The sequence below is a fragment of the Nycticebus coucang genome, chromosome 14, assembly GCF_027406575.1.
Source record: "Nycticebus coucang isolate mNycCou1 chromosome 14, mNycCou1.pri, whole genome shotgun sequence".
Classification (NCBI taxonomy): domain Eukaryota; kingdom Metazoa; phylum Chordata; class Mammalia; order Primates; family Lorisidae; genus Nycticebus; species Nycticebus coucang.
Genome location: NC_069793.1, coordinates 56,257,522 through 56,272,522, shown reverse-complemented (window position 1 = coordinate 56,272,522; position 15,001 = coordinate 56,257,522). Strand labels below are relative to the sequence as shown.

At 35.3% G+C, this 15,001-nt stretch overlaps 1 protein-coding gene across 2 annotated transcripts in view; it reads right to left on the bottom strand.

The window, feature by feature from the left end:
• STK33 (serine/threonine kinase 33) overlaps window positions 1-15,001 on the bottom strand; it is a 321,663-nt gene that overhangs the window by 34,636 nt on the left and 272,026 nt on the right. For both annotated transcript variants that reach the window (XM_053562040.1, XM_053562041.1), the window contains 3 exons: window positions 14,545-14,657; window positions 14,051-14,136; window positions 2,247-2,429 (listed from right to left, as the gene is read on the bottom strand). In XM_053562040.1, the coding sequence (XP_053418015.1) occupies window positions 2,247-2,429; window positions 14,051-14,136; window positions 14,545-14,657 (382 nt within the window). The remainder of the gene's footprint in view (window positions 1-2,246; window positions 2,430-14,050; window positions 14,137-14,544; window positions 14,658-15,001) is intronic.

The following is a 15,001-nucleotide window of genomic DNA, read 5'->3' as shown; positions in this document are numbered from 1 at the left end:
TCCCCACTCACAAAAACTGATTCAAGATGGATAGAGGACTTAAACTTAAGGCATGAAACAATAAAAACCCTCCAAGAAAGCATAGGAAAAACACTGGAAGATATTGGCCTGGGGAAAGACTTCATGAAGAAGACTGCCATGGCAATTGCAACACCAACAAAAATAAACAAATGGGACTTCATTAAACTGAAAAGCTTCTGTACAGCTAAGGAGACAATAACCAAAGCAAAGAGACAACATACACAATGGGAAAGGATATTTGCATATTTTCAATCAGACAAAAGCTTGATAACTAGGATCTATAGAGAACTCAAATTAATCCACATGAAAAAAGCCAACAATCCCTTATATCAATGGGCAAGAGACATGAATAGAACTTTCTCTAAAGATGACAGTCGAATGGCTAACAAACACATGAAAAAATGTTCATCATCTCTATATATTAGAGAAATGCAAATCAAAACCACCCTGAGATATCATCTAACCCCAGTGAGAATGGCCCACATCACAAAATCTCAAAACTGCAGATGCTGGCGTGGATGTGGCGAGAAGGGAACACTTTTACACTGCTGGTGGGACTGCAAACTAGTACAACCTTTCTGGAAGGAAGTATGGAGAAACCTCAAAGCACTCAAGCTAGATCTCCCATTTGATCCTGCAATCGCATTACTGGGCATCTACCCAGAAGGAAAAAAATCCTTTTATCATAAGGACACTTGTACTAGACTGTTTATTGCAGCTCAATTTACAATCACCTAAATGTGGAAACAGCCTAAATGCCCACCAAGCCAGGAATGGATTAACAAACTGTGGTATATGTATACCATGGAATGCTATTCAGCCATTAAAAAAAATGGAGACTTTAAATCCTTCGTATTAACCTGGATGGAAGTGGAAGACATTATTCTTAGTAAAGCATCACAAGAATGGAGAAGCATGAATCCTATGTACTCAATTTTGATATGAGGACAATTAATGACAATTAAGGTTATGTGGGGGGAAGCAGAAAGAGAGACGGAGTGGGGGGTGTGGCCTTTGTGTGTGTCACACTTTATGGGGGCAAGACATGATTACAAGAGGGACTTTACCTAACAATTGCAATCAGTGTAACCTGGCTTATTGTACCCTCAATGAATCCCCAACAATAAAAAATAAAAATAAAATTTTAGTTATCATAAAATAAAGATAAATAATTGGATAATGTAACAACTATTTTCTTTAAAAAAATTTTTTTTTGTAACAACTATTTTCTAAGGAATACATAGACCCATTCCAAGTTCTATAACCTGATAAAGCATAAAAATTATTAATGACAACAATGACAACTGCAACAACAACTGTTGGCTAACTTGGCACTTTATGTACACCTGTACTCACACATACACATGTACACACATACTGACATTCACATACATACATTGCATATATGTATATGCATGCATTAACACTCACATATATACAAATACTTATACCCACGGGAGGTACACGCTTCCCATGGACCAAATCTGTCATACCATCTTTTTTGTTAAAAAAAAAAAAATAAAGATTAGGCTCAGCTAATGGTACACAGTGGTTACGGCGCGAGCCATATACACCAAAGCTGGTGGGTTCGAGCCTGGCCCAGGCCAACTTAACAACAATGACAACTGCAACAACAAAAACAAAATATCCAGGTGTTGTGGTGGGTGCCTGTAGTCCCAGCTACTTGGGAGGCTGAGGCAAGAGAATTGCTTAAGCCCAAGAGTTTGAGGTTGCTGTGAGCTTGACTCCACGGCACTCTACCAAGGGTGACATAGTGAGACTCTGTCTCAAAAAACAAAACAAAAAACAAACAAACAAAAACCAAAGTTTAGTTGGAACATAACCATACTCATTCATTTATTGTCTATGGGTGTTTTCATGCTAATAACATCAGAGTTAGGTAGCTGTGACAGAGTCTGTTATAGCCTATAGGACATAATATTTACTATTTGTTCTCTTACAGAAAAAGTGTGCGACCCCTGATCTATGTTAATGACTTATCTGAAAATAAGCACGTAGGCCAGCCACATTGTTAAATTATGATAGTCTATAATAGTGTATAAAGTAGGAAGAACTTTACTTGCTATGTAGTCCAGGTTCTTTATTACAAACTACCAACAAAAAAGTCAGAGTTGCAAAAAATATCCCAAGTGTTATGAGGGTATTTTATAGTTTGGAGAAATGTAACAATTGTTCTTCCTACTTGTTTTGATGGTTCTTCTTACCTGTTTTTCCTCTTCTTGACTGAAAGTGTTATTGACATCAGGTTGGTAACTTGTCAACTTTCCTTGAATGAACTTATCATTTTTCTTATTGGTTGTATTTTCCTCATCACTTTCTGGGTTATTTTTCCATTCTTTCATCATTTCTAATACATTGGTTGGTCTCACTGAAGAAAGTGTATTGCCCTATATTAACAAAGAATTTTTTGTGTTATAAAGAGCTTAGATAACTGAAAAGATTCCTTCATCTTTTAGTAATATATTCTCACCAATTCAGTAATAGTCACATGTAAAAATTATAATGTTGAATAAGCATCAAAACTTCTCATGTCCATTGGAGCACAGTCCCCCTGGGCTGATATGACTCACACCTCTCACATAACATCATTTATAATATTTAAAGGTTGTGAGGGTCTTTAGGCTTAAAAGAACCATGCAGAATGCTTGTGCAAAGAACACTGCCCAGAAAAATCTCCTGAAACCTAAAGACCCCTTATAATGCTGTTCTTAGAAAACTGATAGGATGGCTGAAAGAGCAAAAGAAGTTTCTAGTGGGTTTGACTTGTAGGTAAGTCTGTACAACATCAAAATGTCTAGGTAAAAAAATCTATATTCAGTTGATTAGTCAAGTGCTATGTCTAAGAATATAGATATTTAGTTGAAAAGCCATTATCTGTCTGGAAGCTATTACATATAATATGGCTGGTTATAACTGATTCAGTGTACTCTTCTTATCCCAGATATGACTATACTATAGCAAAATTGACCATTTCATATTAACTATATTTTCCCAAATACAATATCCCATTCAATGTGCTGAAAAGTACAAGAATGTAGGGTCAAATGGCTATTGCCTTGACTAGGAATGTCTTCAATATTTTTGCTCTAAATTCAAGACTGTTACAGAAAATTTGGACAAGAAGTTTGAGTCACATTTAGATTAAAATGAGAAGTTCTGGTGTGAACATAGCTATGGAGTGATTCTATATTAATCTGGTATGTAGATGTATTACAGTGTTAAGCATCACATAGAAAACTAGGAGACAGTACACTTTAAGGGTAGCCATTTGCATACACTGTTGAGGATTTGGGGAGTTTAACATAGTCATGGTTAAATAGACAAACATTAAGAATGGAAAGGTACTAACTAAAAATGAAGATGATTATGCAATTAATCCTGTGGTTCTACTAGTCACCCTGTTTTAAGAAGGTCAGTATTCTCAACAATTTTATAACATCCTATTACCCCTTATACTGGTTACACTCCCTGTTAATATTTTTTCCTTTTTTTTTTATTGTTAAATCATAGCTGTGTACATTAGTGCAATCGCCTGTACCCATTCTAAGATGCACCATAGATGTGGCCCCACTCCCTGTTAATATTTTGACAAAAAATTTTAACAGCCATAGAACAATCATAATTTTTCTCATTATTAAGATCATTCTTTACAATTTCAGCCTGTACTGTCATTTTTACCATCCAGTACTACCATGAAAAGCAAAGATGGCCTAGGTAGAGTGAATCTGCATCTCTAGCGATCTTTCAAATGCCTGGTTTACATACACATACAACCAAGAGCTTAGCAACTGACACTCTAAGTGCCTTTGAACTCAAAGAAATAACCTTATTTCTCATTCCACAGAGATTGTAAAGAGCAAAGGATCTAGAATACACTATTTGGAAATATTTAATTCCTTGCTTCCTACATTCACATGTGATATCAAGCCTGAACTCAGTGATATGGAGTCCAGGCTTTCCCTATTATTTAACAAATCCCTCCAATAACTTACTCTATCACTCTTTTCTTGCTTACTAGCAACTGAAGGAGAAATTGCAACAGATTCTTGGACAACCCAATAAATAAGTGGCCCAGGGCTACACGCCATAAGTCTTCCAGAAATTATAAATGAAGCAACCAAACAAAAATGTCCCATCTAGTAATATTTTTGCTTATCCCAGTATAATGAAGACAATCACCTTTGTTTCCCACTAGAAACATATATTTTTAGTTCTCACATTTAGGTCTTTGTTATATCATGAATTAGTTTTTATGTATGGTGTAATATAGGAGCCAAGGTTCCTTTATTTTCCTCAAGAATATCCAGCGGTCGGTTGGGCACTGTGACTCACGCCTATAATCCCAGCATTCTGGGAGGCCAAGGCAAGTGGATTGCTTGAACTCAGCAGTTTGAGACCAGCCTGAGCAAGAATGATACCCCTCCAGAAATAGTCAGGAATTGTGGCCAGAGCTTGTAGTCCCAGCTGCTGGGGAGGCTAGGGCAAGGGACTCGCTTGAGCCCAAGAATTTGAGGTTGCTGTGAGGTTTAATGCCATGGCACTCTACTGAGAGTGAGAAAGACTGTCTCAAAAAAAAAAAAATTCCAATAGTCTCAGCAATGCAGGAACCTTGGCTCCTAGATGGGACACAAAAAGCTTGAAATATAAAAGAAAAATAATAAATTGAATTTTATCAAACTTAAAAAACATTCATGAAAAGACAACATTAAAAAACTGGAAAGACAGGTAATAGACTAGAAAAAATTCATATGCATATGTAGAGGGTACATTTTAAGAAAGGAGGCTCAGCAACTGTAGCTTAGCAGCTAAGTGACAGCCACATACATGGGAGCTGGTGGGTTCAAACCCAGCCCAGGCCTGCCAAATAACAATGACAACTACAACCAAAAAACAGCCAGGTGTTGTGGCGGGTGCCTGTAGTCCTAGCCACTTGGGAGGCTGAGGTAAGAAAATAGCTTAAGTCCTAATGCCACAGCACTCTACCGAGGGCAACACAGTGAAATTCTGTCTCAAAAAAAAGGAAAAAACTGTGATACTCAATGTACATCAATAACAAAAGATGAATACAAGTTAGGTTAAGCATGTCTTATTATTGCAGAAGTCAAACATGACTTCAGTATTACAAATTTAATATAGTTTTTTTCTTTCTTAAAATGTGTATACATTTTTTGGCACTCTCTGCATGTGCACATGTATGTATTTGTATGTATATGTATATGTTATATACCTATAAATGAAATTTTCATATGACATTAGGTATAACACATACATATACAGACACGCAAACTGCCAAAGGCTCAGATCCAGAATATATAAAGAGCTTCTACAAATAAATAGGAAAAAATATAAAGCCAAGTAGAAAAATGGGGAAAAGATTAAAAATGGGCATTTCACAAAAGATGATCTCCAAAAGGCCAACAAGTATGAGGAAGGTGAAGGTGACCAATTTTGTCATTTAGGAAATGCAAATTAAAGCCATAATGAGATACCATCACATATCTACCAGAGTATTTAGATTTAAAACATATTAAAAATTATAAGCAGAGAGGATGGGAACAAACCAGAATTCTCACACATGGCCAGTGAGTGGTACACTCACTTTGGAAAATTCTTTGGCTATTTCTAATAAAGTTTAACATAGGTCTAATGTGTCCCCTGGCAATTTCACTCCTATCTGTATACCCAAGTGAAATGAGTGCATATATCCACAAACTGTTTTGTACAAGAATGTTCATAACAACTTTATGTATATTAGCAAAAAAAAAAAAACAGGAACACCCATATGTCTAACAAGGAGAATTGATAAATGAATTGTTCTGTATTCAATGAAATACTACATAACATTTAAAAACTACACTTCAAACAATCTGAATCTCATAGCCATAATACTAAGTGAAAGAAGCTATTATATACTGTAGATTCCATTTATTTAGAGTACATCAACAGATAAAACTGATCTATGATTAAAGAGATCATAATGACACTTATCTTTGGGAGGAAGATATGGAGAGTTATCAAGCAGAAAAGGGTGCAAAGGAACTTTTTAGGGGAATAGAAATGTTCTGCACACTATTCTTGGTGGTAATTATATAAATATATCCATATATAAAAACCCATCAGGCTAATTAAAATCTGTGTATTTTACAGTAAGTAAATTTTATTTTTCATAAAACTATAATTAAATTTAAAATAACATTTCGTGACTTTGTAGATATTACACATAATCATGTTCATGGCTATATAACATTCTATTCTTAGACTATATCACCATTTATTCACTCTTCAACCAAAGGGCCTTTGTCCTGATTCTGGTGTTTTGCTCTTTTTATATACATTCCTACAAATATTATTGCATGTGCCTTCTGGTATATATGTGCAAGAATTCCTCTTGCATATATTCTCATGAGTGAAATTCCTTGGTTGTAGATTATGAGAAGGGTTAACATTATAAAACAATTCTAGGCCCTTTTTCTAAAGTAGCTGTACCAATTAATATCCTCACCAGCAATGATTAAGAGCTATTTTTATCCATATCTTTTCCAACACCTGGTATTGTCAGATTTCTCTTTTTTTTAATATCTCTCATTGAGGTCTTGATTTGTATTTCCCTGATTACTAACAATCACTTAAGCGATCCTCTTGCCTCAGCCTCTCAGTAGCTTGCCTACAGGTCCTGCCATAATGCCAGGCTACTTTCAGAGATAGGGTCTCATTCTTACTCAGGCAGGTCTCAAACTCCTAATAACCTTCTACCTCAGCCTCCCAGAGTACTGCGATTACAAGAGTGAGCTAACACACTCAGCCAATATCAATTCTTCTTAAACTATTCCAAAAAATTTAAGCAGAAGGAATTCTTCCCAACTCACTCTATGAGGCCAGAATAATCCTGATTCCAAAACAAGGATACAACAACAATAATAAAGAATACTATAGGTCAATATCCCTGATAAACATAGACACAAATACTAGTAACCCTAATCTAGCAACATATCGAAAAGATAATACACTTCGATTAAGTAGAATTTATCCCAAGAATGCAATGATGGGTCAACATACACAAATCAATAAACATCATACATCACATGAATAGAATGAAGGACAAAAAACATATGATCATCTCAAGAGATGCAGAAAAAGCATTTGATAAAATTCATCATCTTTTAATAATAAAAATTCTTAATAAATTAGGTATAACAGGAAAGCATCTCCACGTAATAAAGGCCATGCATGACAAATCCATAGCTAACTAGAATGAGACAAGGATGACAGTTCTCGCCATTCTTACCCAACATAGTACTGGAAGTCCAAACCAGAGCAATTGAGTAAGAGAACGAAATTCAGAGCATACAAAAAGGAAATGAAGAGGTAAAACTGTCCCTACTCTTGGATGACATAATCATATACAGTAGAACCTCTGTAAGTTGACTACTTCTACCCCTTAGCCATGACCTGTGTAAATTGCTCCCTCAAGATCTTCAACTCCAATTCAGGCTTTTCCAGTTCCAAACTATCCCAGTAACAAACTGATCAACATAAGGAACTAGACGTACTGTACTGACATGTACACGATACATGTCTGGTCTAGGAAAACTAGGTCAACTTAAGGAGGTAGTCAATGTAGGGAGATGGTCAACTATGGACGTTCTACTGTATTTGAGATGATGGATATGCTAATTACCCTGATCTGATCTCAAGATATTACATGTATTGAAGCATTACTATGCATCCCATGAATATATATAATTACTGTCAAATTTTAAAAACTAATTAAAAAAAAACTCCCAGCACTTCTTTTTTTGTAATATACCATTTTCACAGTCACCTGAAAAACAGTTTTATTCTTTTTACTCTTTCCTAATCCTTCTACTTAAAAATTGTGTTGATTTTCTTTAACATTGTCTTTCTCTCCTCTTCTCTGTTTTCACTCACTGTGCTAGTTCCAATCTCCATTATCTCATTTCCTGTCCTACTTCAGTTCTCTAGCTTCTGCTTTGCACTATGCAAACCATACCACATATCATTGCTAGTAACTCTTCCTGATGTTCTGTCTGTCCTGCCAACAATGCTTTCACCAACCCACTAATGGATAGGGTTGACCTATGAAGAGTCTCAGTCACTTACTTGTTCCCAGCCTGTTCCAATATCCTACTGGCTTCCCTTTACTTCCTGACTCTTGGCCTATCTCCTCATTAGACCTTACTTCTCCCTTAGCCATGACCTGTGTAAATTGCTCCCTCAAGACCTTCAACTCCAATTCAGGCTTTTCCAGTTTCAAACTATCCCAGGCAAGATATTCCATTAGAACAGGAGTTCTTCACTCAGAATATAACCACTATCTCTAGCTCACAACTCGCATCACCCTACAAGGATCAGAGGGACAAAAGAGAAAATTCATACAAGCCCGAATGCAATCATGGCACTTTAGGGCCTTTCAGTAGTAGGCCATTGCCAAATGAGTTGAATAGAAAGCCTTAGCTCTAACCTAAATTTTCAGCTTAATTTCCCACTACTTCCCTACATGGTTTCTGTGGTTCTAGATAAACTACCAACTATTCTCTAAATATACTTTTTCTGTCTCTATGCCTTTGTAAAACTATTTCTATCTAGAATTACCCTTCTTCTTACCTTATTTCCACATTAATTTCTATTTTTACCCACTCTTTTAGAGCTATATCATATATTATCTCCACTTTTAAGTCTCTTTTATAAGCCCCTAAAGGAAATAACAGCTTTCTTCTTGGAAATTTAGTAGTAGTACTGCTACTAACTACATTTACATCCTTGTGGATTTGTCATTCTTTGTCTCTGTTTTTTGTTTGTTTGTTTGTTTGTTTTAAACCCTTTATTAGGCTGTGAGCAACCTGTAGGCAGGGACTTGTGCCAGACTGGTCCTTTTGTTCTCCATATATCGATAATGGAATATTGAATAAATCCTCAAAGGTCCTGGCTAATGAGCTTTTCCTAATACAATTTTAATTAAAAGTTCATTATATGAGGATTCAACAGCATATTTATGTACATAAGATAATTCAGATTTTAAGAATAACTATGTACAGTAAAATAAAGATAAGAGTCTTACATATTTAAGATAAAAAATATAGAAGGAAAAAAATAATAGCCAATAGTCAGGCATCAGAAAATTTCCATCATCTTATGTAGAGTGTGTATGTTAAGGCTAAAGGTCAAAAGCTAATGACCAAAACCTGAATAACAGTATGTAAATTAATGAACAGGGGCCCTGTTTGCACATTAGGAAAGTTTGTTCTGAAATTAGATCCTACACATTGATTAAAAGTGCCTTTGGAAAATGTGACTATAAAGCAAAGTACAGGCTGTAACTTGTGGTAAATTATTCAAGGGGAGGGAATGTATTTATTCATTTTTGTAGCTCTACAGTACCTGATGGATTAAAATCAAGACACTTGCTAATATCAATAAAGACATTTAAATGACTGTTGTCCACATAAAATAAGCCACCCTGCAAGACTGACGCACTTAAACAATAATTTCTTTAATTTCAAAGAGCATGTAATTGTTCTTTGCTACCTATGGCATGAAGTTAAAACTCTTTAATCTGGGGTTTAAGTCCGTGCACAATTTTCTTTTCATTTTTAGTACCACAATTTTCTTTTCTAGTCTCATTTCCTACTTCTTTCTTTCAAGTATCTCATCTGCCAAATTAAACTTTCTGATTTCACAATTGCTATCCTCCATACCTCTGGTCATTTGGCAATTTTTAAATGTCATTTTTCATTTTCTTCCTTGCATTGTATCTTACACATAGCTTGTTTTCCTTACTAGATTGTAAGCTCCTTATGTCAGAGATGATGTCCTAAATGTCTTTTTTAAATTTTTCTTTTCAATTTCTTTTTAATTTTTTTTTTGAGACAGAGTCTCACTTTGCCACCCTCAGTAGAGTGCCATGGCATCATAGCTCACAGCAACTTCAAACTCTGGGGCTCAAGTGATCCCCTTGCCTCAGCCTCCCCAGTAGCTGGGACTACAAGCGCTGGCCACAACACCTGGCTATTTTTAGAGATAGGGTCTTGCTCTTGCTCAGGCTGGTCTCGAACTCCTGAGCTCAGACACCCACCCACCTTGGCCTCCCAGAGTGCTAGGGTTACAACCACCATGCTCAGCTTAAAAGTATCCAATGTACTCAGTCCTACTATGAAACTAATTTATAGCTTTCATATGAAAGCTATAACCCAATTATAGCCCAAGAATATGGGGAAAGGGGAAAGGGAGGGGAGGGGAGGGAAGGGGGGAGGATGGGTGGAAGGAGGGTATTTGGTGGAACCACACCTACAGTGCATCTTACAAGGGTACATGTGAAACTTACTAAATGTAGAATATAAATGTCTTAACATAGTAACTAAGAAAATGCCATGAAGGCTATGTTAACCAGTTTGATGAAAATATTTCAAATTGTATATAAAACCAGCACATTGTACCCCACGATTGGATTAATGTACACAGCTATGATTTAATAAAAAAAAATAATTAAAAAAAGTCTTTAACTATCTTTCATTACCTATCACAGGGCCTGGCACGTGATAGGCACACTACACACAAAATGTGTTGAAAGAATTGCTTAATGTATGATTGATACAAATAAAGGTCAAAAACCATGAATTAACTTTGACAAACCATAAAAGAAAAATGATTTCCTTTATTTATTGCAGTGGTTTTTAAATATAAATGGGCATAAGAAATACCTGAGAAGCTTGTTAAAAATGTAAATTCTTGCTGTTAGCTATCACTAGGGGACTGGAAGGAATACCAAGAGGCCTTGCAGTTATCTAATAAGAAGCAATTATGTCCTGAACCACAGTAAAGAGGAAGAAAGGAAGACATGAATACAAGAAAATAATAGGCACACTTCTAGCCATGGGAGTTAACACCAAATTCTTCCTTTGCTGGAAAGTCATTTCTTGACTGTTTTTCCTTACATTTAACCTTTCACTTTTAAAATCAGGACAGCAGGTAGGGCGTGATGGCTCCTAGCCCTCTGGGAGGCTGAGTCAGTAGATTGCCTGAGCTCATGGGTTCAAGACCAGCCTAAGCAAGAGCCAGACCCCATCTCTAAAAATAGCTGGGCGTTGTGTCAGGCACATTAATCCCAGCTACTTGGGAGGCTGAGGCTAGAGAATGGCTGGAGCCCAAGAGTTAGAGATTGCTGTGAGCTATGATGCTAGGGCACTCTACTGAGGGTGACAAAGTGAGACTCTGTCTCAAAAATATATAAATAAAAATAAAATCAGGACAGCAATACATATGTGTTTACTGAAATTCCACTCACTTAAGTATATATAGAGAAATATATAATTTTTCAGAATATTTTTCAGATTGTACATTTCCAAATGTACAATATATAAGCTAAACTACAGAAACTTTTTATCCAAAAAAACTTTTTTTTTTTAAAGTGTTACCATGTATTAAGTCAGCAACAAGGCACTGAGAGAACTATCATGTGTTCTTTAGATTATTTCAAATAGAGGACATGAATTACAGGAAGTAAAACTTCAGGAGGTTAAGAAGAAAAGAATTTTGCATTTAGAAGTTTGCAAAATGCCAGTATTCTAAATTTCATACAATGAACTCCTCAGGATAGTCTGATATAGTGCACAATATCTGTCACTCCTCTACCCATTTGGCAAAGACTTCATAAAGACAAATGTTAGAGAGGCTCAAAAACAGAGACTTGCAGAAAAATGACCAAAGCCAGAAATAAAGTTGTACTAATTAGAAAACAAATAATTAAATGGCCAAACCAGAATGTTGTGTGATGCTGAAAAGAGATAAATTTCTAAGGCACACCATCTGTTTCACAGTTTTTTATTTTGCTGTATTATAAATCTACTTGGTACAGCTTTGCTATGATCTAGCTGCTAACTCATTTGCACAATTACTTTAGGCCAGAAATAATTATGTACAGAAGCCTTTGAGAGAGCAATAAATTCATAAAAGAGGGCAGTTATAATCCATTCTTGAGTAAAGACTATTTTTTAGCCCTTAAAGAAAAAAATGTTATTTAAAGAAATTATTAGAAATTGCCAAAGGAAAATTAGAAAATTTAACAGGAGAGTGATATCATTATGTATTTATTGTATCTAAACTTATCTTGACTTCTTCTAAATGTTGCACTGCCTAAAGGCCTATTGCTGGGGCCTCTTTTCTCTATTTGCATTTTCTTCCTCTATATCCCTTGGATATAAAGTCCAATGGCTTTATCTGGCATCTAGACATTCATGATTCTCAAATTTATATCTCTAGCTCAGACTTCTACAGTTCCAGACTTATATATTCATTGTCTATTTGATATCTCCTTGTGGATACCACATTTTAAACTTAACCATATCTAATACAGAACTCTTGATTCACCACCCCGCCCCAGGATTCCCTAATCACATAAAAATCTGTTTCCCCTCCAGTCTTCCCTATCTCAGTAAATGGCACCTCCAGCCAACTATTTGTTAGAGAAAAATCTAGATGTGATCCTTGATTCTTCCCTTACCCTCATTCCTCATCTAATTCATCACCAAATCCTATCAATTATACCTCTAAAACAATATATCTCACATGTATTCTCTTCATCTCTATTGTTACCACCCTATCCAACCTATTATCATCTCTCCACAATACTACTTAAGTGTCTAATTCCCTATTTCCAAATCACATAACAGCTAGAGTGATCTTTAAAGTTTATAACATATCTTAATTTACTTTTCAGTTAATTAAATCTTTAAAGATTATAACATATCTTAATTTACTTTTCAGTTAATTAATTTCATGTGATTATATCATGTATCCCCAATACCTAACACAGTGACTAGCAAATAACAGAGCTACATAGATAAATACTCCTTAGTAATATTCCCATGTTCTCTAGAAATCGCTAATATCAGCTCTCAGACATTTTCTGAGATATCTACAGACATTTACTGAATCATTTATTCATTCAGCAATTATTATTGAGTATTATATTAATTGGGATTATGTTCAGCTGCATATTTTAGAGGTCTTAAAAATGACAGAAATTATTCTCTAATCACATAAAAAATTATGGAGGTAGGTAGTGAAAGGTGGCCAGGACAGGTCTCTGAGCTATGACTCTGACTCCTTGAACCTTGCTGCTCTGCCACCCCAGTTCATGGATTTCACTGTATCGTCTAATAGGACTACTCAAATTGCAACCATCACATCTGCATTCCAGCTGCCAAGAAAGAGGAAGGGCATGGGGAAATGCCATACCCTCTTCATTTAAAGACATTTCCCAGAAACTATACCCACTTTACTTACCTCTCATTCCCCATCATAATTACTAGCAAAGAAGACGAAGAAGTAAAGTCTTTTAACTGGATAGCAATGTTTCCAACTAAAAGTCAGGATTCTTATTACCATAGAAGAAGAAAGAATAAATATTGAGAGGTAGGTGGCAGCCTCCTTCCAAGTTCCTATTGTGACCAGGTTAACATTCTGGGTGGTGGGATACAAACAGCAGTAAGACACAGAGTCTATGTTTGAGGCATTTAGCCTAATAGCAGAAAACAATATGTAAATAACTACTTAAAATTTCAAACAAGATAACAAGCTGCTGTTTGCATACCTTGGCTTTTCTGAGTCTCAAAAAATTTCTTGCATCCAAAGAGTTGAAAGAGGTGAGTGGTTCAGTGCTTTACATTACTGAACTATACAGATAGCTTCAACGCTCCACAGCTTTAATAAGGAACATTTTTCAGCTCCGTTTTATTGGACATACCTTCATGACACTAACAAAGCAAGGACCATTTAAATCTCTATAAATAAATAAACAACTGTGGTAATGTTTGGTAATAGTTTGAAAATGCCAGTTTCAGAAATGTGTCAATGCTCAATTTTTTAAACTTGTTAGAATTTGAAACTATTGACTTTTAATAGACTATGTTCAGAAGTACAAGGAACAATGAAAAGACATGAGCAATGATAGCATGTCAGAAAGAAAGGAAAAAGTAATACTGTAACTTACTGTTAACCACTGGTTATCTAGTAGCTCCTTAGCTGTTAATCTATGAGCAGGATCTACTTTCATAAGTTGTTTCAAAACACTTTTAGCTGCAAATAAGGGAAAATTCTGAAAATCTTATTTATTTTGACTACAATTAATATCATATTTTCCAATTTACTTAGAACTAGGTCTGTATAACATGATGAAAAGATATCAAGTATACAATAACTATCATCAGTATTGGTACATAATAAATAAAGGTTAAAGCCTAATGTGAAGTCTTATTGCCTGCGTTACCTAATTTAAAAGTCACTAAAAATTAGATAATCAGCAAATCTCATGTTTAATTTTTACTATATATTTTCTGTTTTCACAGAAGCTTTGACTATGAACAATTACAGTGAAGACACCACTATTTCCACAAATAGTGTTTATTTCCACACACAAATTTAATGACTAAACAACATTTAAATTATCAGCCAAAATTCTTGCAGTGTTAGCTTTGGTATACTTACCACAGTCACTTATGGAATCCCAGACTGGATTTTCAAAGTGTAGTTCTCCTTTCCTTATTAACTCAAAAAGCTTCTCTTCTGAGCTTGCCAAAAAGGGTGGTTCTCCACTTAATCTATAAAAAAGGCAACCACTTTGTTTAATATTTTTAAAAATAATCAAAATAAAGACTATTAAAAATTAAGTTTCCATAAGACTTGGAAGTAATGATACTTCACATTAAGGAAAAACAGGAAGACATGAATACCTCCCTGAATACAGAAATGGAAACAACAGAGTTTTCTAAGATCAGTGCTAGGCTTTGTCTCAACACATGGTGAGAATTACCTGGTAGAAGAAGTATACATTTGTACACTGAAACCTTCAGATTTTCACATTACCCAAGGCTCTTCCAGGTAAGGAAACACTAAGCTTAAATGGGTTAAAAATACAGAAAGGTGAGTTTAACTGTACAATAAT